The sequence below is a fragment of the Stegastes partitus genome, unplaced genomic scaffold (assembly GCF_000690725.1).
Source record: "Stegastes partitus isolate 25-593 unplaced genomic scaffold, Stegastes_partitus-1.0.2 Scaffold1337, whole genome shotgun sequence".
Classification (NCBI taxonomy): Eukaryota; Metazoa; Chordata; class Actinopteri; family Pomacentridae; genus Stegastes; species Stegastes partitus.
The window spans coordinates 4,729-30,622 of NW_007579068.1; the positions used below are offsets into that span (position 1 = coordinate 4,729).

At 40.8% G+C, this 25,894-nt stretch overlaps 4 protein-coding genes across 5 annotated transcripts; all 4 read right to left on the minus strand.

The window, feature by feature from the left end:
• Nucleotides 1–3,071: 3,071 nt before the first annotated feature.
• Nucleotides 3,072–5,313, minus strand: hoxd9a (homeobox D9a). The gene is made up of 2 exons (XM_008298660.1): nt 4,587–5,313; nt 3,072–4,145 (listed from the first exon to the last, which is right to left on the minus strand). The coding sequence occupies exons 1-2, from the start codon at nt 5,161–5,163 to the stop codon at nt 3,901–3,903; spliced, it is 822 nt and encodes a 273-aa protein (XP_008296882.1). The 5' UTR covers nt 5,164–5,313; the 3' UTR covers nt 3,072–3,900.
• Nucleotides 5,314–6,843: 1,530 nt separating this feature from the next.
• On the minus strand, nt 6,844–9,874 carry hoxd10a (homeobox D10a). 2 transcript variants are annotated; one of them, XM_008298661.1, is made up of 3 exons: nt 8,466–9,874; nt 7,418–7,688; nt 6,844–7,091 (listed from the first exon to the last, which is right to left on the minus strand). In XM_008298661.1, the coding sequence occupies exons 1-3, from the start codon at nt 9,214–9,216 to the stop codon at nt 6,968–6,970; spliced, it is 1,146 nt and encodes a 381-aa protein (XP_008296883.1). In that variant the 5' UTR covers nt 9,217–9,874; the 3' UTR covers nt 6,844–6,967. The 2 variants fall into 2 exon arrangements, with proteins under 2 accessions (XP_008296883.1, XP_008296884.1); XM_008298662.1 differs by having other exon boundaries at nt 7,004–7,688.
• Nucleotides 9,875–10,707: 833 nt separating this feature from the next.
• Nucleotides 10,708–14,681, minus strand: hoxd11a (homeobox D11a). Its single transcript, XM_008298663.1, has 2 exons — nt 14,070–14,681; nt 10,708–13,429 (listed from the first exon to the last, which is right to left on the minus strand). The coding sequence occupies exons 1-2, from the start codon at nt 14,668–14,670 to the stop codon at nt 13,194–13,196; spliced, it is 837 nt and encodes a 278-aa protein (XP_008296885.1). The 5' UTR covers nt 14,671–14,681; the 3' UTR covers nt 10,708–13,193.
• A 3,790-nt stretch (nt 14,682–18,471) lies between these two features.
• hoxd12a (homeobox D12a) lies at nt 18,472–21,112 on the minus strand. Its single transcript, XM_008298664.1, has 2 exons — nt 20,557–21,112; nt 18,472–20,022 (listed from the first exon to the last, which is right to left on the minus strand). Exons 1-2 carry the CDS (start codon nt 21,110–21,112, stop codon nt 19,784–19,786), a joined length of 795 nt encoding a protein of 264 aa, XP_008296886.1. The 3' UTR covers nt 18,472–19,783.
• Nucleotides 21,113–25,894: the final 4,782 nt, after the last annotated feature.

Sequence of the window (25,894 nt, forward strand, 5' to 3'; positions counted from 1 at the left end):
AACATACAGAGACAGATATCAAAGAAAAATATAATTCAGTGTGAGTTTTGATCCACATTATGTAGAACGCATTGATAATTCCAGAGCTGCATGTTTGTTGTTTTCCCCCAAACATGTGGATTTAGATGCAGAGGCCAAAATAAAGAAAAGATTAGAATAAATAAATAAAATAGACCCAAGCTTGATATTCGTGCCAACAACACTGATTCTGCGCAAAAACAAATCCTCCCAACACCACCTCTGATCCGCTGGAGGCACCTACGCCAGCGTGATCCAACCGACTCGATCTATATTGTTTCATTCACGTTTGACGCAGTGCCATTCCGTGTTCCTCCGCATCGTCGCCCCGTATTCCTCCGCAGCCTGGTTCTCTCAGTCACAGTTCACCCTGCAATGTAGAAGCCCTGCTGCAAACTGCGTCACACACACACCAAATAGTTGGATAAGAATCTAAATGAAAAGCACACTGCTAGAGACGCATTAAAATATCTGCTGGTTGGATTCATAATCAGTTAAGTGAAGCTTTCTTACAAAGCTGGAGGATGGATTTTCTGATTTACAGCATGCAGCAATTATTTAATATGAAGCTGATGAAATTAAATTAAAAATAAACGTATTGATATTTGGTTTATTGTCTTTGCAAGTTGACAAATAAAAAATATAAACATGCCAAGCAATTAAATGTTGCTGGGAGAGAAAAAAATTGAACTACAGTTTAATAAAATAAATACACTGTGCATATTAATAGCTGTAATTACGCACCATAATGTGGAAATTGATTTTTCAGGGTTTGGGTTTTTTTCCCCCATCCATTTTGTAATTTTTTTAACAGTGCTCTGGAAAGGCCCGAGGATCATTAGCCAGAGTGTGTTTCCAATTTGTGACACTTTTTCACAGCCAGCATCTTGGCCTGCGTGCAGCCTGGACAGAAGAAAAAAAAAAAAACAGCAACACAAAGTGTGAGGAAATGGAGCAACAGCGCATCTACGTGTGTAACGTGACTGCAGCTAATGACGAGAGACTGAAAATAGCTGACCCTGCTTTGGGTTTGCAAGTAAAAGAGGCGCATGACTGTAACGGCGGCAGCGAGGATGACTGCATGGAAATTGGGACATGGAGAGAAATTCCTGATGGCACCTCATCATAAAGAGTCGTGAAAAAATAAATGTCACAGAAGCGCCTGTTTGCTCTTCAGCTACAATAACAACAAGGCTGCTAAACTGCTGCTCTGAGCAAAAAAAAATAAAAAATAAAAATCCCCAATTGTTCCCCACGGTCTTATCACCAGCTTATCTTTCTTTCCTGTGTGCGCGCAAACGGTTTGGAGACGTTTCTCACAAATGAAGAAGCTGAACATTATCCCGGGGATTATGCTTTCAGTCCACTTGTTTATGGGCCGTGAACTCATCACAAATGCAGCATTAATACTTCAGATCAGGAAACAAAAAAATCAATTCAGCAGCATCTCTAATTGTTGAAATAGTTTGGATCCATCTTGTGCGTCGCCGCTGGCTGCCAGTGTTTGGATACTTTGAACAACTGGGGCCCTCATGACAATCATCACTTTTAATAGTGATGACTAAAGTAATGTTCACTTGATCTCCTCAGGACATAAAGCAGCTCACTGCTTCCCACTGCTCACCGTCCCTTCTCTGCAGACTGCAACGGAAACACAAGCAGCGAGAAAAGCACATGCGCCCCAGTCCTGTTCAAAGCTTGTGCAACATCTTTGCAACTAGTTAGCAACGATGGATGTAAAATAAATGCTGCTGGTGTTTTATTTCTGCTCGTGGGAATCAGTTTTGGGGTCACAAAAACCTTAAATGTGGCCTTTTATTTTATTCTATTTGACGGCTTCTTTACCATGTTAGGACTGGTTCTGTGCTGTCTTCTCAGCATCTTTTACAGAAAATCAATGGCATATTTAGCACCACTTCTTTCAATCATTTGGTTACATTTCAGCATCATGGAGCTTGAAATAAAACAAACAAGGCTGCGGAGTGGTTTAAGTTGGTTAACTGCACTTTTGAAAAACTAGTCAGCCGTTTATGCGCAATTAAGAAACCAAAACACAACCGTGCTGGTGAGTACAGAATGCTGATGAAGTCCAGACCAGGGTGCAACCTTTCTAGAATTGTTTCTGTTCTTTTATTGTTTTTTATTTTTTCCTCCTCATACAGTAAATTTACGATGGACCGAAGCTGCTCCTGACTTCACCAAACACTTTTTCCCCCCCCTCTGATGATTAGAAGTGGCTGCTCTGTTTGTGCAAATGTGTGACATATTGCTGAGATTATGGGGCCCTGGAAATCTGTCACAGGAGTTCAAAAACTGCAACAGGCGATTAAAAGACATAAACTCTCAACTCTGCAACTGCTAAATAAAAAAAAGGACTCTTAAACAGACGCGTTTACCAAGACACAATGCCTTTATCAAATAAATCAACGTGGAGAACGGTATGGTCCATGTGTTGTCTGCATGTTCCAAGCTGCTGGAAAGCGGAGACTTAAAGGACAACATCGCCCTCTAGCGCTGCCGAGAAGCTTCCAGGGAAGGTAAACAGAATGTATATAGAATTACTTTTTCCCTCAGTTTCGAATTAACAAGCGCCAGAAGCAAAACATACATGTATAAATTACGCACGACATGCTTCGTGGCAACCTTTAGATTCAGCCCGTGAGGTTTAAAAAACTGGAAGGTTTCAAATAAACTCATCAGAAATACTCCAACAGCTCCACCAGTCAAAGTGAAGTTTTGTTTCCCATCGGTGGGAAGTGCAGTTGATGAATAAACGTGACCATTAAGGTGGGGGGTGATTTCCTCTGAAACAATTCATCGACCAGACACCCTGTGGAAAAGTGTCTACGTTGTGTTTGTCAGCAACAGACGCAAACGCCCCAAAAGAAAAAGGAATTTTCAAAGGAGAGCGTAATTACTGGCCAGGTCCCATAAACTCATTTAGGCCAGACGTCTAGCCATTTCTATAGCTTTATTGGACCGCGCTTCTTCCTGCTTTAAAGCAATTGTTGGTACATGTTGGACAATAAATTGGAAATCCGCCGCAACACCTCTCCCAATCGTAAACACTTTATTACTTGTAATTCTACGTTTTTAAATCCCACCGTTACAAAATAATAAAGGAAAGACAACAGAAAAGCGAAATGTAACAGTGCTAATGAGAAAATGAAACAGGGTTAAATATTTATGTCATACACGGCTCCTAAAGCTGGAGCAGCCTTTGCGTAAAAAGGGGCCTCGGTGGATATTTTTTTGGAATTAAAAAAAAGAAAATTTAAATGAAGCAACCCGCCAATAATCCAGAAACATCTGAATTTTTCCCCACCTGTATTTTCTGTGTTTAGTGGTGCTTAAAATTAAATTTACCATCTTACTTTGGTTTGTTAAACACACGCGTAGTTTCCCAATACACCTCATCGTTAAACGCTTCTTTAAAGTCAGTGAACGAGTGTGTTTGTGATAAGAAAATCCCGTGTGTGTGTCTCTGTGTGTGTGTTTGTGTACTGACACAGACAGCAGTCAATGCAGTTGCTGTGAAAATGTTTTATATACAACTCCAAATCCTTAATAACTAGAAAAGCAAGAGGCACGTTTCTGCTGCGTCAACATCCCAGTTTGCGTAAAATTGTAAAAAATAAAATAAAATTCAGGACACTACTGGACAGAGCTTGTCTTGTGTCACATCAAGGCAAATTCCTCCATGCGTGAGGCATATTTGCCCAATGGCACTGACACTTTATGTTATAGGATATCTAAAAAAAAAAAAAAAAAAAACAATAAAAGTCAAATGGCTACGGAGGCTCCTACCAAAAGAAATTGAATTGTTCACATGGCTTCCTTGGTGCAAACGTCAGAATGCGTAAAATGGCACCAGCAGCGAGCTTATAGCTGCTCCTTGCTGCTCCTCTCTCTGTTCATCTTCTTCATTTTCATCCTCCTGTTCTGGAACCAGATCTTCACTTGTCTCTCCGTTAAACTGAGTATGCGGGCCACTTCATAGCGCCGGTCTCTTGTCAGATACATGTTGTAGAGGAACTCCTTCTCCAGCTCTAAAGTCTGATATTTTGTGTAGGGACACCGCTTCTTTCTCGTTGAGCGTGCATGAATCCAGTTTGCTGCAGGGTTGTCTGTAAATCAGGGGAAGATGTTAACACACATGTGATGGGGATTATTCTAAATTCTATTTTTCATTATGAACATGAATGATGTCAGTAAATGAATCCCAAATGGAGGTTTGCTGAACTGTGAATGTTTACTCTCCACTATTCTCTGTATTGATAAGATTCCCACCAAACAGATGAAAACAAATCAGACTAATATCAGGGATAAAGTCTCCTCAGGTAGAATCTGATCGAAAAAGGAGCAAATGTGTATCTACTTTGGGTGTCCTGTGACATGAAAAACATTAGGATCCCTGCAATAACCCTTGTAGGGCGGGTTTTTCCCCCTTTCAGAGCCACGGTATAGTACGAGACACTTTTATAGGTTAGTAAAACCTCCAGTTTTACACACCCAGCTCATACAGTTCTTCGGGTTGTAAATCAGCACCGGCTATTTCGTTTACTTACTTGGGTCAAGTTGTTGTTGTTTCTCCTCTTTGGGCTCACTGTGGCTCGAAAGCTCGCTTCCACTGTGCTCCTTCGTCGCCTTTTCTGGACACTCCGATACTCCACAAGCGAATTCACCGGCGAGCGGCCGAGCTTCTGCTTCCAGCGAGTCGCACTCTGTTGCCTGTTTCGCCGGCAGGACCTCCGGCTTTGTCCCGTACGGCCGACTGCCGGGGTGGAATCCGGCGAAGGAAACGTGGTTGGAGATGGGGTCCATCCAGGAGCGCACGCCAACATATCTGCCGTCCGACGCGGGCAGATGGGACTGGTGGTGGTGGTGATGGTGCACGTACGGGTGGTAGATCCCCTGAGGGTGAACCGAGGACCAGGACGAGGAGAAAACGGCGGACTTTGGTGCAAAATTACACGAGGAGAAGTCTGCGTTGTCCCCAGCACCTGACGGCCTCGGGGTCATCGTGTGTGGAGCCTGGATAAAGCGCGCACCGTACACATCCTCCGGCTCCTGCCCCATGATAGCGTCCACATAGCAGTTACTGAGAGTGCCACTGGAAGACATTTTTGATCTCTTCCTACTCATATAATATGGGTTGCACTGTTACGGGAAGCTTCCCTCTATGAACAATCATAGTATTTTTGCTGGCCTGCATCTACAGGGATTGGTTACATGGATCACGTGGTCATATTTACCAATACAGCGAGTAAATCAATCCTGCCCTTGCTCTCCTTCTTTTCTTTTTTTTTTCGTCAGGTTTAATTTAGCTTTTCATTTCACAAATAATAAAAAGCTCCCATCTGATGTGACTGGAGGGGGAAAAAAAAACAACCGCTCAAATAATAAAATGCGTTTTTTTTTCTCGCTCTCTCTCTCAGTATGCAGCTGCAACTAAACATCACAAAAGGAATAAGACACTTTCTCTCTCCTCACACACACACACACACACACACACTGAGAAAGTCCACCAACACGGATTCCTTGTATCTTAAAGCTCGAGAAAACTCTTCTAATATCGTCCTGATACCCTCAATGCTAGTAAAATGGTTTATAGACTTACAGAGTCCTCGTAAAATAGATGTAATAACACGCTGTAAAATAACAGACGCCATCGCCGCTCAACAATGCGGTGTGTCCATTGTTAATATTTGGCAAGGAAACATATTTTCTGGGTAGGTTTCTTCTTTTCTTTTTTTTTTAAGTCGGAAAAGGCAGTTGTGAAATTATTGTGTCCATTCAAAGGAGAGCAATAATGTATCAATAAATGTTTTATGAGGTGCGTGTGATTATACATGCCGTCAATAAAATAAAATAAAAATACTTAGAGAGCTCCGTGTGAGTGTGTGTTGCTATCTGATGGGTGTAAATTAAAAGGAATGGCTTCTATATTTTTGGCTTATTTTGGAAAGATATATGTACATTTTTGGGGAGAATTGTGCTTTTTGACGGGATAGCTCCAAACCTCCAGTAAACAACAAAATGAACTTTTTAAAGGAAACCGTCAGGATTGAGGTCAAATCCGCAGCCTCACTTCACATTTATATCATTTTCATCGCAATTCTAACTATGTTTTGTGAGCAAATGTGAAGGTATTCTGCCCAAAAACAGAGGCCGATGTCGCTCGGTAGGATCACAGAGTTGATTATTGGCTGCAAATTTGAGCTTGAACATAACCTCCTCTGTCTTAGAGTCCTAATAGACTATTAGTTTCGTTATAAACAGGCCCGAACATAAAAAAGCAAGACTAGATTTCATGACCTCCGCCTTCTTTGCGTCTCTCTGCTGCACTTTTATTTTCCCACACAAACAAGTTTTGGAAACGATCGACAAAGAAGGTTGACATTTTCTCTCCTTTTTTTTTTCTAATTTCACAGATTTCAGTTTGTAGTTTTGTTTTCAGTGAGCTGGACTGTGTTTAAAAGCAGGAGAATTATTTGAGCAAAACTCCTGGTTGCACATAAACAAAATATTTCAAAGTGTTTTTCTTGCAGCTCGTCGTTGGATGAAAGTTGCAGCACAATTCCAACTATTTAGTGAAATTAGAAACACATTTTTAGGACGGAATACTGAAGCTTTTCTTGTACTCAAATGTAACAAAATGTTCTTTCCCAGCTTTTTTTCTCCTCTCCTCATTTATAACCATTTTACGCAAAAACACCGCGCGCGTCATTGCGCATTAAACACCAAAGGTTTCACCAGTGCGCAAAGCAAATTACTAACAATTGAGAATGATCAACCGCAGCACGAACACATACAAAAACAAAATTCTTTGACAATATATTTATTGCAAGATACATGCCACAAACATGCAATTAATTCACAGATTAAACATCGTTGTGTTTTTTTTTTCCCACCACAGAAACATTTCACTACTGAGCAACATGGGCACTCACTGTAAAAACAAATGTTGCACTATACGACAATAAATGTGCTTTGAAGGCTGAAATGGAGGAACTCTTTTTTTCTTCTTTTTTTTTTTGCACAGCTCGCCAGCTCCACACAATAGAATGTCTCTTGGAGGAGAGAGAGAGAAAAAAAAGTAAGAACTTCTCCAATAATTTAAGACCAAAACAAACAAAAAAATAAAAATAAAAAATAAAAGTGTTACCCTGTGATAAAATAAAACAAATACACGACGCCACACAACGTACTAAAATTGGCACAGGCCTTGGATATAGCTATATATAGTCACAGTTTCGTTGAAGTTTAAGATAAACGTCCAATGCCACTAAAGCATCCAACTGAACATGAGGGAAGAGGAGGAGGAGGAAGGAGGAGGAGGAGGGAGGAGGAGAATTAAAGGCAGCTATGAACCACTGACTGATACATGCGAGCTCACGAAAAGGTGAGATTTGAGGTCAGTTCACGGATGCGGTTTTCCCTGTTCATTTTCTTCAGCTTCATCCTGCGGTTCTGAAACCAGATCTTGACCTGCCTGTCGGTCAGGTTGACGCTCCTGCTGATCTCTAGGCGGCGCTCTCGGGTCAGGTACATATTGAACAGAAACTCCTTCTCCAACTCCAAGGTCTGGTGCTTTGTGTAGGGGCACCTTTTCTTTCTGCCACTTTTCGCTGTTAACCAGTTGTTCGTCAACGAGTCACTCTTGCAGTCTGTGAGGATTCCAAAAGAAATCAGAAATAAAATAAAATATATATATTTAAAAAATAATCAGAGATACACAACAGTATTTCAGCGACGCACTCGACCTTTCCTTCTTGAACACAATCTCATCTGCTGCTTTTGGATTTCACCGCTGGGAAATAACACTCAATATAAATGCCTTCCCCTGCATAAATAAAAATGCAGGAGGGATGCTGTTATGACATGCCACCGCTAATAAAACAAAAATTAAATGTAATCCCAGCTGATCCGAGCGCACGCCAGGAACACATCTTTTACACAAGTTAAAAAATTACCACACTTCTATTAATTTTATAGGCGCTAAAAATGAATCAACGTGTAATTAAATAGTTAAAATCATCATGGAGTAAAGTAGTTTTTTTTGCAGGGACCCAAAACATGCACAAATATTTGAGTGACTTCATTTTAAAGTTTGCAAAAAAATAATTAGGAGAAAGAACTGATTAAATCGTGAGAGCAGCTTGGGGGTAACTTTTCAGTTCCTGGAAACTCTTCAAGCTGCACAAATAAAGCGAGATAATGCTCTAAAAAATGCATATAAATGTAAATATCTTCCAGGAAGGGGACGCAGGCTGCATGCTGCATGGTAAAGCCATTCTCTCTGCTGCCTATTACTGCAACCTGAGAAAGACTCTCATTAAACATTACGACTTTAGGGTTGTTTGTGTTTTATACTTGGTTTTATGATGCTGGAGCCTTCTCAGCGCAGCGCCACAAGATAAAAGCTTTCATTGTAGCCAACCCACCTTTCCCTTCCTTGTGGAGCAGCTCAGGGCTGGACACAGGAGCCTCCACTGAGCAGCTTTTCTCCTCCGAGCCCGACTTGGGATCCGGGCTTTCTTCTGCGGGCACCGGCGTTCTTGTGGTCTCTGGCTTTTGCGGGACGTCCTCGATTTTCTTTTCCACTTCTGCAAAATTAGAAGGCGCCGACGAGGGCTGCGCCTTCGGGGTGACCCGGCTGAGCTGCATCAGTGTCGGGTTTGGACTCGGCGGCTCATGGCAGTAGTTTTCCTGATGCTTCCCGTTCGCATAAGTTTGGCTCAGTCTGAAATAGCCCGGAACCGGGATCTCTGGACCATCGACTGGACAGGATTCGGGGATAACGTTAGAATATGCGGGGACTTCTGTCGAGCTGACTTTTTGTACTCTCTTATCGGAGTACATGCAGCAGTTACTCTCTTCCTTTATGCTCTGTGAAAATGTACAGTTTGACATCTGACTGGGCGGCTCTATTCTGCAGGGTCTACTCGGATCAGTCCAGTTATCTATTTGAGGTATGTACGAGTGGACATTCATGCCCATAGTTTGGTGGTTGACCTCCCCTCTTTTGCCGAAAGACGGCAGGAGTCCACAGGTTTGCATTCCGTAAGTTCCCATTTCTGAGCCAGACGGCATGTACATGTTGCTGTTGGAGTAAAAGCTGTCCGTCCTGCAAGCACCAATTAGAGAGTCCACTAAAAATGTGTTTGCCGCAGGAGAGCTACTGGGAAAGGACATTTTTTGGGGTTAAGCTCTTTAGAGGAGAGAGATGTCCTTTGTAAGCTGACATATCTAAGGAAAAACAATCTGTAAGTCAGGATGCCTCCCGACCACATGACAAGCCCACCAATGAGATTTGAAAATGGCCTTGAGACGCAGCCTCCTCTGCGCACACGCTCGCTCTGCGGATGACGTGGTCAACAGCGACACCTACAACACGGACTTGAAATTGGTTTTGCGGACTCACGCAGAACAGCGGGGGCATCGCGGGACTTCAATAAAGCTGAAGCAATCGCGTTTAAAAGACTGTTTGTAACGCCGTTTGTGTCATTTCGGATCAACAAGCGACGCTCCGTGAAGCGTTTTAATGCGCAAAATCCCAACAGGATAGAAACGCGTCTTTGTGCTGCCAAACCGTGTGTGTGTGTGCGTGTGTGTATGTGTGTGTGTGTGTGTGTGTGGTGCAGCCTTCACGGCGCATTGGCACAACTGCAGACTATTTGGAAAGAAGAAAAAAAACAAAACAACTGACTATAATGTTATTTTTACCCACATGAACCCTTCACATGAATCCAAACCCACCAACGGGAGCGCGCACGTTCACTGTATTTGCATATATTTCACTCTGTCTAATACATTCCATTCAAAACAAAAAAGAATAAAGTTGGGGAAGAAATCTAAATACACAGCTTGCTCTCTTCATTTTTCTTTAATTTAAGGCATGCTAATTGCTTTAATTACGTGGCCTATTTGCACTGGATTTTTGTTGTTTTGGGTTGCGTTTTTATAATTACGCAGCTAAAACATTCGATAAAGAGACAGAGCTCGTTTAAATCTAATGTGAGATACAAGTATTGACAAACCAAAAGGTAAAAAAAAGTGGATCCACCCTTGACTGACTTCATGCATGAAGGTCAACGATTATGGTTCTGCAAAGCTTCCACAGTTAGCAAATAACCCCCCCAAGGTAGAAAAATGCAAAGTATTATTTGCTAAGATCACAAAGAAACAAGCTTTACTTTCATTTGTAGTCACGAGCATATTTTCGACCAAGTTGGAAATAACCTGCTGGAGGCGGAGGCGGTGTGCACACAGTCTGCATGGGGCTTTATTTTTTTTGCTTCATTGTTTTTACTCTGCAAGGAAGGCAAATGTGTGTACGATAGAGAACCCTGTCTGCTAAACTGCAGGAGGAAAAAAAAAAAACATTCCCCCTGGAAAAAAAAAAAAAAAGGCCGCAATGCCTGCAAAAAAAAAGACTCCACAGGTCTTAATAACAAAGAAACAAACAGAATAAATGCAGCTGGGAGTGAGAATATATTCGAGATCAGTGCGAAAAACTCTAAATAATCAATTTTGGAGAGGATGAGGCTCATCTCAAGCATCCTAGAGAATAATCATTGGTTGTAGGTAAACATGATTGCAAATCATCTGAGCATCACAGGATTAAATTAAAGCAAAAATACAGTTTTGCTATTTAAAAGGAAGAAACGCAAAAATCAAACGAGACAACTTGGACATCACTTTGTTTTTAATGATCATGTTTCTATGATAATAATAATGACAACTGCGCAAAGATAACACTGCTATTATTCCATATACCGGGAAAACAAACCTATTAATGTGGGAGTATATCCATCAGGGTGAAATCAACAATTCAGACACGCATACAAAATATACACAAGACTCGACTCAAGGAATATTTTTAACTAAAAATAAAAATAAAGAGAGAACTAAAACGATGCGCGGACTACGCAGTATTATTGCTGATCGTTATTATTACCACCTGTAATGATATTAATAACAATGTCAAAGCAAATTCCAGCAGATTCGATGATATTTAAAGCATAACAATAGAGCATATACAAATAAAGCATACAAGGGTTAAATTAAAAAACAGAGAGAGAGAGCGACAAATGGTTTCAAACAAAACCCGAAAACTTGGAATTGTAGCATCTATGTGTTTTTTGGGCGGAATATCTGTGAGTTTTCTGTCAGTTATATGCGGGTTATACAGCAGCGAATTAAAATGAAATGAATTCGAAGCATATGTATTTGAATATTAACAACGCAATAATATTTGGAGCCTGCAGAGAGAGATATCAGAGGCCTGCAGGTGAACATCTGAGGCTTTACGACGAGGATGACACGAAGCAGAATTATATTTCTTTTGTTTCCAAACGCACGAACATGATATGTAAATGTGATTGCTGCTTGGAAGAAAGAGGAATTACATCCCCTTGGAGTGGATGTGGAGAGGGGGGAAAAAAGGTGTGTTAAGATTAGATATGTTCTTATTTCTTTGTCTCCAGAGGAACTATGAGCTGTACGAGTGAATGTATAGATTTGGAAAAAACACACACACACAAGTGCCTTTGGGGTTTTCTCCTTAATTAAAAAAAAAAGAAAGAAATTCTGCTGAAAAGGCAACAATAATTCAGTCGACTGGAAGAAGTAATGATTAAAATAAAAAATTGAAGCAACCCCGTGTGCTGGACTGATTATTCTCTCCACTGACTGATTATCATGCAGGGTGCATGTTAAATTGCTTGAACTGTGCATTTCCACTGGTGGCCCAAAAGCTGAAAGTCTGCCCTCATGTGGATACACCGAGAATCAGAGCGAAATACCCCACACAGTTGGTAACGCAATTTCACTGTAGGACAACATGACAACCAGCTGAACGCTTAATGAAATTTGCTTTCTAACAGCCTTTGTGGGAAATAACTGCAGCTAAATATGATACATCACGAATGACATTAACGTTAATCTCTCTCCAAACGCCAAACTTTAGTTTTTCCGAACAAAGGGCGCAGAAACGGGAGGGTTTTAACTGTTGCTAAAGTGAAAATAACGACCTCCTGCATCACATAAAACACCAATAAAGCGCTTGTTAGTGAGGAATCGATGCATTTATTTAGTCTGATCCTCTACTAGTTGCACAAAAAATAACAATAATTTACACTATTTATGGCATCCAGGTGCTTTTCTCTGCTTTGCGGAGCCGCTGCGTAATGATGGAACCGTTTCACCTGCATCACACAGAAACGCGCAATCTCCTCTTGAGCAAACACCTATTTCCAATACGACACACAAAAAAACAAAACAAAAAGGAGATAAACTTGAAAAGCTACTTATCCTTCCAGATGGCGGTCCTGCCCAAAGTATTTTCCACTGTTTTCCAGTAAACTCTGGTGGGATTACAAGTGCGCCAAGAGGCCAAAACGAGCTAAATATGGGACGTGGTGTGCAGCAATCTCTTGTATTCTCCGAGCTTTTTTTTTTCTAGCCTGGAGTTAAAGTACTTAAAAGTCAGGAAGGAGAATCAGTCCTCATGTGGTCTGGGGGTTGGGACACCAAAGTCCAATAGCCCCCTATTTAGACATTTACAGCTACTTTTTATTATACTGTCTAGACGGTTCAAGGTTTAGTAAACAATCCAGTGTTTCAAAGCAAAGGAAATAACGGGACCATACAAGCCTGCAAGCGCCAAACTTCCAAACCATTGATGAATCTGTAGGAAATTTCCCCAACGTCTTGTGTTATTTTGTTTTTTTATTTTTTTCTTTGTAAAACTTTGCTCATGTGACCGGTTTCGTGAATAGGATGCATTTGTCTTTGCCTACTTTATTTCACACCACAAGGTACATTACATGCGTCTTACAAACGTACATACACAAGGAAGGAAGCCTACATAGATTTTTTTATATAAATAATTTCAAAGCACAGCTCGCAATTTGCTGAAATATTCGTTGCCAATACCGCGGAAGAAAGAGAGATGTGAATACAAATAAATAAATGCAGGAATTGTCGCAAAAAAAGGAGGAAAAAAAATACCAGCAGCTTGGTTTTGCAAATGCAAGATATTTGTAAAATCAGCTGTTTAAATGTGATAGTTCAGATATGGGACCAGTCTTTAAAGCATGTGTGTGTGTGTAGCTGCTATTTACTCCGTGTGTGTGTGTGTGTGTGTGTGGCTCTGGCTATGTGATGTATCAGAATAAAGGATTCCCAGTGAAATACTGTAGGCGGTCGCGGTTCAGCTTTTTCTCTTTCATTCTTCTATTCTGAAACCAGATCTTCACCTGCCGATCTGTCAGGTTTAACATCCTGGACAGCTGGAGCCGCTTCTCTTTGTTAATGTACACGTTGAAGAAAAACTCTCGTTCAAGTTCTCGGATTTGGTATTTGGTGTAAGGACACCTCTTCTTCCTGGACTTGGTTGATGAACCTGTACAAGACAAAAAAAAAATAAGAATAATAATAAAAGGCGCTGCTTTGAAAATCAGGAAAACTGGAGATCAGGTCAGAAAAAAAAGAGTTAACAGGTTTAACAGATGGATTTATTTATTTATTTATCCATGCACGAAGGCCTACTTCTCCCACACACACACACACACACACACACACACACACACACAGTAAGAGAGACAACAGAGGAATTTGCATGAAAATGAACTTAAACTGCACTGATTTTTACGCATGCGTTAGTGCTTGGAGACACACTGTCCCGCTGCAGTGTGTGTTGTTCTTATATGTGCACAGCTCTGCCTCCAACAGATCAAATATAGATTTATAAAAACGATTTCTAATTCACTTTAATGCTCCATCAATACAAATCAAATCCAGCAATATAGCACTGTTATTGGACACAAGGAAACCTTTTAAGTACGGTAACTTAACAGTTTCCCATTGTAAATACCTTTACAACCGTAAAGTGAATCTTATTGGGATATAAAAGCTTTTGCATGCTTATAAAGACGCACATAACCCTGGACGGTCAAGGCGGTGGACACAGCGCAGCCCAGACACTCTAATCTGGAGATTGCACACTTTACATCCAAGACAAATAGTGGAAAATACTGACTTACTTTGTTGGTTTGTCCTGTCGCCGCAGTTGGAGGATGAGTCCTCGTCGACGCTCCCGGTCGGCTCAGCTTTGTGCTGTTCCAGTTTGGTTAAAGCCTGATTGTTATTCGCAGCATCACCGGGGACGGCAGAGTCTGTCTTTTGTTTAGGGAGCTCCGCGTTGGGCTTGTCCGAGTTAGGCGTGTCAAGAAACTGGTCGAAGCCCTGGGGAAGCACCCCATTTCGGCCGACACCGGTGAAGAAATTGCACGGCGAGCTCGTCCCCCCGTGGTGGCCGTACAAGGACTCGTTTTTGAATATCACATCCGCCCTGCTGCTCGAGGACTGGATCAAGTCCCGGTGCATTATCTCGTCCGTAGAGTAGTAGGACGCGTAATTGCCCCTGTAGTGCCATTTGGGATGGTCCAGTCCATAATCCCTATAAGCGACTTCTCGAACAGGTTGGACTTGGGCTATGTTGGGAGAATAGGGGAAATTAATCTGACACGAAGTGGTCTGCGGTAAAAAGGAGGAGACTGAAGTAAAATCGGGCGTCGAAACGTAATAAGTGCAGCTCGGTAAAAACATATTTGACGCACAGCTGCGATCATCGTATTCCGTCATATCTCTTCTTCCCTTTTCCTCTTTGCAACAGAGGAAAGGAATTGGCAGCTTCACTGTGTTAAACTTTGTCCATCTATAGCACCACAGGCGTGTGGAAAGACCCCGCCAGGGAGAAAAAATCGGAAACGTAGGCAGACCTGCAATACATCTTGATCGATTCTTGAGGTAATTGTGTCATGTGATCCAGCTAAGAAATTACCATACATCAATATCAGTCATTAAAAACTGTCCGGAGAAACTCATGTGAGCGCATGCAAGAGACTCCATTGGCTCCCTGGCTGCAGAGGAAACTCCTCTCCAGCCTTCTTGCCCTATAGCTCACGGAAAAAGAAATTTGTGAACCATCGCTGGAATATTTAATTGAAAGCTTTACAGCAACATCATCCTCATCGTGTAATGATATGTAATGGCAGGCCACACACGCTGACTGCGTCGGTAAATTTGCGCAATTTGGAGCAGCGTGTTTGTAGCAACAGTTAGTTAAACAGAAATATGGAAGTTGACCCCCGCACATGATGCAGGAGAGGAAAAAAAGAAAAAGAAAAAGAAAAGCTCAAGAGAATAGCAATGCGCCTGAACACGCTGCACAAATTAAAACCTGCGGAATTATGAGTCATCAAGTCCGTTTTTATGCAAATAAATGCTAAGGTTCATTGCGCGTAATCACTGTGCACCATGATGGTTGGAGCACAGTAAATACGCAAAAGCACGCCAGAAGGAAATAATTGGAATTCATTGTCACATGCAAGCCTCTGGGCCTGCAGTATGGTGCAAGAAAAAAAAAAAAAAACAGCTCAGGCGCCACAAAAGCTCACAAAACTACTGCGCTGATGCACATTCTTTTATATATTCTGCTGCAAAATACACACGTGTTTCTACTTTAAAGGCGCTTTGCATTAAAAAAAAAGAAGTGAAAACACATATTTTTCTGCAGCTTTTTAAGAAACAAAAACAGAGCCTAATATTTAGTGCAGATGACTACGTTTGAAAACAGCCAAAGAAAACAGGCCACGGCATGCTTACTGCAAAGGCAGAAAAGTGGATTTCCACTAACACAGAAGTCATTTGCAAGTATGAATCACTAAGCACCATTCAGCATTGCCAAGTCCAAAACAACTGGCTTTGACCGTCTGTGGTCTAGGTGATGTCCACCAAGCATTCACCAACAAGCCTCTGCAGCCAAATCATTTTATTGCACGAAGGCGGCCATGCCAGCAGTGCTCGACTCCTTGTCGGTGGAGAAAACCAAGTTAAAACGCCAGTGAACGGATACCTGCTAAAATCAAGCCTCCATCAAAATTTTCTGTGCATGTGAGTATATTTTTTATTTATTTTTTTTAAATTCACAGACAATAGAAAAACAGGAGTTCCTTAGAAGAACCCAGTAGTTTATAGTTTGTGCTGCAGCATAAAGAATAAGCATGAAGTTAATATAAAAACTGAAATTACTGTGCAAAAAAAATGTGCAATTGTGAAGTGCAGCTCTGATATCAACGCCAGCTCGTTGTGGTTAAAGATTAGTAGCTCCTTCACTGCTTCCCACGCAATGTGGACTCACAGCTTACAGGCGACTCGGTTTATTGTTATTGGGGGTAAAATCAAGCTCACTGCTCGGCCTCTCTGTCCTAAACTTCAGCATACTTCACACTGAAAGCCCCTCAGGCGGCTAACGGTGTGGGATAAAGTTTGCATTTATTTACAGAAATTAGACTAAAAAAGAAAAAAAAAAAGTGTGGATTTCAAAACAAACCACTTTTAATTCACGCTGGCGAGCAAATAAAAACAACGTCATTCATCAGCAACCATCACGAATTGTGCAATAAAATGTTGTAGAATGTTTTGGAGGCTGAATTAGTTTCAGTTGTTAGATGGACAAAGTTAAGGCGACTTGTTGCTCGTCTTTTGTTGTGATTGTTGTAGGTTGTGGATTTGGTTTTATTGTCTTAAATTATCTGTTTGTTGTGGAGCATTTTAAAATGTAGAATTTAAACATTATTTAATTCTTCTCCTCATCATTATTATTACTTTACTGTTATTGTTGTGATTTTTAATACAACCTATTATTATTTTTTAATCATAATTAATGCATTTATTCAGTTTTGCACTTGAAATATTTCGTCATATCCACTGTTGGAGGCTTTTATTGTAGAATTTGTGTTGCGCTTTTTCGTTGCGCGCGTCATATTAACTCAGGCCTGTTTGCTAAAAACCCACCAAATCCTCATAAAATCCTATTTTGAAACTGTTCATAGATTACTGGTTCGAACCTACAGGGAAGCACATTTCCATATCCTCACAAACGAGTAGCTTTGTACGCATATTGTGAGAGCAATGCACAGCCTACTAACTTGACCTTAACTTTGTTTTGGCACCCCCACTATCTTAAGGAGCCTGTGCAACGCTGTCTGGCAGTAAACCAATAAAGCAACAAATACTATGGGAAAAGCGCTGCGAATCGGACGCAGAGAGAACCTATTGTAGGTTTCCAAAATAGCCTCCAGAGCAGTTAAAGTTAATAGCAGTGAAACATGTTGCCTGTAAGGATTTTACGCTTTACAAAAAAAATAAAAATAAAATAAAAAAAATAATCCAGACCAACTCGAGGTGGAACACAGGAGGCCCTCAGTGTGTGAGACAACAAAATGAAATAATGTTTTAAATATAGAAAGAAATCACCAAAGTAAAGGACACATTTAGGCCCTACAAAATAAAAGACCAAAAGTGAAGGAGAAAACTTCTGTAACAGCGGCTAATGGAGAAACCATCCCTTCACGTTTCATTACAGATTACTAGCTTTAAAATGTTGCTCAGACGTTCATATCCGTGCATTGTGGCTGCACTGGTACAGAAACCTGTGCACTGCGGGGATGCAGTGATGATGACGTGATAATGATGTAATGAGAGGGATCATTAATAGATCCACTCTGTTGTAACGTTTCATGCGTCCTGGCTTGCTGCTGCTAGCTGCTCATACCTTCATAGTTTGACTTCTCTTATTTAAAAAAAAAAAACTACACAGAGCAACTGGTGACCAAGCAGGCATAAACTTGGTCAGATTCTCAGCCACAATGAGGAAACTAAGATTAAATGTTCTGAGGAAACACAAACAACGACCAATTTAGTTTTTGCCCACAACGCATACATTACCAAAATAGGCGCAGAGCAACCTGTTTTTTTGGCCTGGAAAGTGCGCACAGTATCGCTGAGATATGCAAGGCAGTGTATCACTTTTGAAATGACACCAGATCCATTTGGTCACAGCCACAGTGACCTCCAACATGTGGAGATTCTCCTGTGGGTGAGAGCTAATGCTGCTGCTGCTGCTGCTGTGTTAAGTACTGTGAGGAGGAATTACGCAGATAAAGGATAGAGGGATAACTGAAAGCAGACTGAGGCGTTTGATTCCAAAGAGAGTCACAAAGAGGGGAGGCATTAACAGTCTGAGTACAAAAGTATCAAATACTCTGCTTCCATGCGCAAAAGGCATTTGAAAGTGAAGAGTAGTTGATTTTTACGCACACGCTGATCCATCCATCCATGGTTCTTTCACCTCAGCAGGTAGAACTATGGAGGTTCCCCACAAAAAAACATCTTTTTATTTTTCAATATTATAAAATAATATGTTGCAAAGAGTATTTAGAGTATTGTCCCCTTTCAATATTTCATCAGATTCATATTGTGATCCAATAGCGAGACACTATTTCACTGCGTAAGCGCGAAACCTTGAGATTATTTTTCCTCTTCAATATGATTTCTAAATATACAAAATATCTCAAATGATACACAACAAGTTGTTTGCAGGTGGTTTTAAAAGAATCTTTATTTACAAATGCATTCATCTTCATGTTACGTCCACTTTACAAAACCTTCGTCCGTGGATAAAAACGACGGCTGGTGTACTTTTCATTCTTATGCTTACCAATAACATGCTCTCTGGAATTAGTTTCAAACGAGTCAAAACTGAAATATACATTAATTATGTATTTATAGAAACTGAATCCGTAAATGAAGAGTGATTCTGATGCAACCACTGGATGTGCGTCATATCCACGGGCTTGTGTGGCAATGCAGAGGTACAGCAATAACAATTCACGCTTGGTTTACAACAAATATAATGTAGTTTAAAATAAACACCATCAGAATGTGTCACATCCACAAACTCACTTGTTTGGCAGGCTTTACAAGTAAAATACCTCTCAGCACTAAATGAGGCGCAAATCTCTTCCTCCACAGACAAAAACCTCCAACAGGACGCGACCACACAGAATATGAGCAATGTGACTTTTTTTTTTTCTTCCTTTTTTAAAAACAGAATTACAATAATATTGGCAAAATCAGACATTTAATTAAATAACAGCAATTAGGAAAAGGGCATGCATTTAGAATATACTTTGCAATACTGACTTTTAATAACGTTCGCATCCGTAAACATGAACTTGACTGCTTGCTTCCATATCAAGCCTACACAACACTTGCGGGCTGTAAGACAAAATGCACACAAAAAATAAACTTATCGATCCGCATTCCAGTTTAAATACGTGTCACATTTGTGGTGGATGAGGAAGAAATTAAAGATTAATTAATATCCGCAGCTACAGGCCAGACGGGGGCGGGGGGGAGTTTGGCCTACTGCGCATTTGGCACATCTGAAAGCCAGAAAAAAAAATGCGCTGCATCTTGAGCTGTAACGCAATTATCTGTTCCTATCACTGTAAATTGTCAAATATTTTTGGACTGGTTGAAACTGTGGCCTACAATGTGACACGAGGCGATTATTTACATCCAACCCAAACCTCTGTCTTTCCCAAATCTTAACCAAAGTGCTTCCATTACCAATTGTGCGCTTTATTTTTTCTTACGCCAGCTATCCAGTCCAGCCACCTTCCTGCGCCTCTGGTGCAGTTCATAAAAGCAGAGCTTCATTCACTGAAAGATTTAAAAAAATGCATCTGAACACAATCCAGTCAGTGATTGTAATTTGAACGTAATTGAGGAAACAATTTAGAAACATGAGAAGTAATTTTCTATCAGACAGAGCTAACAGCAGATTCAGTTGTGGTATTGATGCGCTGCTGCTGCTGCTGCTGCTGGTCATGATCAAGTCCAAAGGTCATCAGTATGCGGAGAAAGCCTGTTCGCGCATCATCAGTCGTTTCTTCTTCATCCTCCGGTTCTGAAACCAGATTTTCACTTGTTGGTCGCTCAGGTCGAGTCTGTCTGACAGCTCCTTACGTTTCTGTCTGTTGATGAATTCATTCATCATAAATTCATTCTCAAGTTCAGCGAGCTGTGGCTTCGAGTAAGGCTTCCTCTTCTTTCTTGTTTTCACTTGTGACGAGCACCACGGGGCACCTGGAGGCAGCAGATGTAGAAACAAGTTTAATACCTTCACACCAACTTTCTGCTACAGTGATATAAAGTGAAAGGAAAGATCTGGTCCCAAATGCGCAGCTTATACCTACACTGAGATCTTATATCTTAGGAAAAATATATGGGCTAATAATGAGAGAAGTCACACTTACTGTACATATAGTGAAATACAGGACTGGGATTACTATGGCTCCCACACACAGCGGCCTTTATAAGGATATTATGGCAAATTTAAATAATACTGGAGCCGCAAGAGATATGAAAGGACCATAAAAACCATCTTAGTCACATGAAGCCATTATATAACACCAAAGACAACCTATAGGTCTCCATATAACTCTCAGATAAGAACATTAGTCAGTGGAAATGCACTAGTCTTCTATAATGCTGCAGATCAATTAGAACAAGACACACTGACTGTTCCCAGATCCAGTCCCTGTTGTGGCATCATTCTAGATTTATCATTAAACAGCAATAAAGTGTAGAAATAGAATGAAATAAGTGCAGAAACTTAACCTTGAGCAAAACTCGTCCTGGAGCATGTGTTACTTGATGATGTGTGAATGGGATTCTGCTCCTGTTTGGGACCGTCCACACTGACTGGACCTGCTGAATCCGGATCAAGCTGCGCCGCAGAACCGTGAGAGCGGCTGTCCAGGTCTGAATAAGCGCGGACCCCGTGCTCCCCGGCGTAAACTTCATCTTGCCTGGCAGCCTCCTCCGTCTTGTGGTTGGCGTCCTGGAAGCACCGAGCGGACTCCTCCAAATGCGCCTTGACGTGGCCGCTGGAGGAGTTCGTATTTATAGACACCGAATTGGACAGAAACGGCGGACAGTAGCCACCGAAGGCGCGGCTCTGTGGTGGCGGTGCCGCCGGCCCAGACGCGCACGAACTTGAGGAAGTCCACGGGAGCGTGCACACCTCTCTCCTATTGTAAGGGAGCTGATGCAGCCCGGGTATGTGGGCTCCATTACCGCGCAAGTTGGAGAAATACAGCGAGTCAGGGGGAGCGAAATTCAACAGAGAACCAACATAGCCGGGATTTAAAGGATTCCGCTCACACATTTCCATGGAGCTTTCCTCAAACGCTTCTTGCAAGCCTTTTAGCAACTCCTGAAGAATAAAGGGAAGGTAATTGTTGATTTGTTAATACGGAGTCACGTGATATGCAAAATATGTTGTTCCGCCCCACCCTTGCTCCCAATACTGCAAAGCAAAAATACTCCATGAGGTAATATTTGGGTACTGGGGTGGGTGGGAGAGTGAAATTATTCCAACCAACCGTTCTTTTTTTTTTAGTCTCTGGAATTATATAAATATAAAATTTTAAAAATGTCAGAAAATAGCTTGAGAATATCTGACATGTTGGTTTCAGTGTTGTGCGCTCTTTAATAAGGCGCATGCAGGGTTTGTGACATAAGAAGGTGACCCATGCGGTGCAAACGCAGGGCCTGAAAACGCAACACAGGGGCAGTGCATATCCACGTCCACTGGATTCATGACAGACAAATACACAAATGGATCCATATAAGTTTAAAAAAAAATCCCCTTTTCTCACATGCAGCCTCAACAATGCAACACAAGCCTCGTGCAGATGACACCGAGCAGCAGCAGCAGCAGCAGCAGCATTGTGTTGGTTAACATTAGTACACTGCAGCCCTGGAGGTGCTGCTGCTTTCCTTGTGGTCATCCCCTTTTTTCTGTACAATGTCGCCTTTATTTCTCGGCCCCTTGAAGTCATGGACATGTGAGTAAGGAAGCTGTAATGACATACATCTGCCTGTCGAGAAGCCACATCAACTTTGTTTTTTTTTTTTTTAGAGGATCATCTTGTTCCACTTGGGTTCTGTTCCAATCTCCTTCTGGAGAGCTTTGAAAACGGTGTTTCAAGCCCCTGCATGCCACCTGCAAACCTGATCTCCTCTGTAAATCTCAAGCTAAACTTTAACACAGATGATAGTGTCTGTATATAAAAGAAAAGAGAGAGGTTTACTGTTTTCCGCAGGGAAGAAAAGGGGGAACATTACAGCCGTCATCTGTCTATAAATGCTTGTGCATGGCTTCCCTACTGTACTGTAATAACGACCGGGAGTCTCTTGTCAAATGTTAGTACTTTCAAATAAACCACAAAATAACCTCCTGCCTTCTAATCCCCATTCAGCAAACGCATTACCATCGTTAAAGCCCAAATAGTAATTAGAAATAAATGTAGAAAAAGCGCACATGTAGTAATCCAGGTGTTTATTTTTTCTAAAATACTGTCATGCGCACATTTTTATTTTTTGTGCCTGTATTGTCATTAACTTGCTGCTACAGACACCGAACAACGCACATCTGGTCAACTATATAATCGTCGCAGCTATAATACTCATATAATGTCACTATTACAGCCTATAATATTATATGAGAGGAGACTGAAGGAGATTAGAAGGCCTACTTTATCCATTAGAGTATTTTTATGTTTTTTTTTCCCTCTGTCGGCCCAATTAAATCTTAAATTGTTGGATATATGTGTGTAGATGGAGTTCAAAATTACGCAAAGTCTCAAGACTGGGATCAGCTGGTGTTTCGGGACAAATGAAGTGATGGTTGATCCCAGTATTTTGAAAAATCCTCCTCAGTCAGTAAATGAATAAACAAAATCATCTCCCATGAACACAAACAATAAAATAACTCTGATTTCTTTTCTCACAGTTTAAACAAGCTTGTTCCGTTTGTTTCCTGTGAGGAGAGATGTCTGTCCACAGAACCCATCAGCTGAACGAGATCACACCGAGGTTTGAATCAGAAAACGGAGGAAATCTTTACTAACACTGTAATGTTTTATCAGCTCAGTTATTGCGACTGTAACCCAATAGGTGGCAGTGCGAGTTTAAGCCAAATGTGGCTTTTCGATTGTGCCATATTTCCTTTAATCTTCCCATTCTAATAGTTCATTTATAATTTGAGCAGCTTAATTTATCTCTTAATTGTCATTTCACTCTTGTTTGAGCTCGTTAACAAAAGTGACATAAAGACCAAAAGTGATGAATTCAAACTATGACATCATGGACATAACGCAAAGCGAATATGGAGCTCACAATAGAAACATGTGCGTTTTATATAAAGCAGGATTAAATACGTAAACAAACACATGCAACAGCTTCCAAAACAAACAATAAACAAAACTAAGAATGATTTGTTCTCGGCAGGGAACATTACAGTCACAGAAATGATCCAAAAAGCACTTTTAAAAAGCTTATTTTAAGAAATCAGTAATATTTCTGGTTTGAAATGGAACTGATTTGTTTAAAACGTTTCTTATATTTGAACCTGTTTGAAAGTTTCTGTCGCTCCGATGTGTTTCCAGCTTTCACTTCAACTACCGAGAAAAAAAAATACAAATTTGCCAACGAAAAAAATGCAACAACAACTAGAAAATGTGTGAATTTCTGTTTCCAGCATTTTAAAATAATAACAGATATAATAAAACTAAAAGAAGGGACGATAAATAAGCGTTCTATTATTGTGAAAATTAAAAATTAATGGTTCCTGGTTGGCAGCTAAAGGGTTTAATCGTGTGTTTCCAATAACCTACTTGTTTTATCACGAACTCATCCAGGAGACAAATGGACATTAATTCACAGGCATGCGTCCCAAACAGAGACTAATTATTATTTTTTCTCTTTTCATTGATGGTGTACACATCCAATGCGCACATTCGTGTTATATTTAGGACAGACGTGTTTCGGTTTGTCCACCTCCAGACTGCTGCCTTCCCCACAATTAGAAAATCAGGAGAAGTTTTAGTGTTCACTTTTAGTGTCATTTACTGCTCTTCGTCCTTCATGTTTAGGGTGTCAGGAGCCAAATTGAGGAGCTTCAGTCTGGTTGTTTTCCAGCCCTTTGAAGGAAGCTATCCGCCGTCTATTGTCCTTGGTAATAAACTTGCTGCTTCCCTCGTTCAAGTTCTCTGGGCTGAGAAAAGCTGCCCTGAATCTGCAAGTGTTGGGATCTCAGCTGCGTTTTCACACAGTGGAATATATCTATATCTATCTATTATTATTATTATTGCTTAATTCCTTTTAATATAATCCATAGAGACTGTACAACAAAGTTCATTTAAAATATAAAAAACTTTAGGTCACAACATGATAAATCCCGTTCAGTGGGAGGTGGAGGATAAAATATCTGTTATTTCTGGTGCTGTCCATTTGGGAACAGTTTCAAGTCCAGCCTGAATTATCCAAAGCAACAGTCCAGAACCAAGAGTCCCTCAGAGGGTCTGACTGACTACAGGTAGGCTGACACTGCTGCCGTGGGTGGATTATTCACCGGATATGTTCCTCAGTGGGATTTCATTATTGTGACGCTCCAAACTTAGTTTGTCTGCAGGACGCGATGAATCTCACAAGAGCAACGAAACAGAATCAGTTTCAATGGAAATCTGATGTACACACAACTTGATTATGATTTTCCGTAAATGGCCTACATTTTTCCCAATTAGAGATTCAAACTGGAGCCACAGAGATAAGTGCAGCGACTGGTTTGATCTGCGCAGTGGAAAATTAAACATCTGAAAGATTATAAACACTGGTTATATTCCTAGAATACAGACTGTTGCCCTGCATGTGTTTATTAACTTTACCGAGGCTGCGCAATCGGATAATCCGTTACTTTGTGATTAAAACTGCGCTGAAAACGTTATCACCAAGCTAAAAAACATTTTAAAAAATAATCACAATGCAATGTTAATATTTTAAAAGAAAAGTCGACAGTGGATTTTAATGAATGTTGATTAAAAACACCCCGAATAAGTCTGAATCTATCAGCCTGGTTTATAAAACATGTTCAGAAGTTATTTGTTAAACCTTCAAAAAGCTTCTAAGTGGCACAAAATTATAAAAACTATTACTTCTGTGCCTCCTTTAAAAAAAGCTGCACATAAGCAGCTCCTATCGTGTGAACGAACATTTACCTGTTACTTTCTGTACATTCACACTTTTTGTTTTATTTTTTTCTCAATGTATTTATTTTTATTCAGAAGATCTCCAACTATCTCAGCAACTAAAAACAACCATTCTTAAAGACTTTAGTAACTTGAGAACATCTATTTTGGCACTACTTTTTTTTGCCTTGAAAAAAGAACAGCATTTTATTTCTAACATTAATGTACATCCTGTGCATTGTTTCTGATTTGTATTAGTGAAGCAATGAGGCTGGAACACTTCAGTTTTTATCACTCTGCCATGTCGGACAGGAAAATTCATTTTATTCCTTCCTGACAGCCTCCAACAATCACTTCCTCTTAAACGTACAAAAAGAAAAATCCAACCAGCTGCATCAGGGATATCTGACATGTCTGGGAGTCTTACTTATCCATGCAGGGATAACTGCTTGGTCCTCCTCTGGCCTAGGAGAGGCTCTGCTTGTCACACATGGTTGGTCAAGGCAACAATTAGGTTTGACTCCCTGTTCTGTTGTTGGGGACGTCTGCATTCACAGGAATGTGCCACTAGATGGCCCTCTCACTTAAGGAAAGAAACCCACAAAACACAAAGGCCCAGCTGCTTTGACAACACATGAAGGTTGAATAAAACAACAGCTTCATTCACTGGTTCGACTCTAAGAAAAAGTATCTGAAACCTTCTGTTCTACACAAACAGGAGAAGGATCATTCATCAGCATCACATTACTGAACTAGTCTCAGTCCCAGCTTTGTGTTAATGTGCTTTAGCCCGACCAGTCCTCTGGTGCTCTTGATGAAAACTCACATGTACATGATAGTCTGGCCTCACACAGAACCCCACCGGTTCAGTGATCTGACAGCAGTGAAGCGTTACTGTTTACCTCATTATGTGCATTAGTGAACAC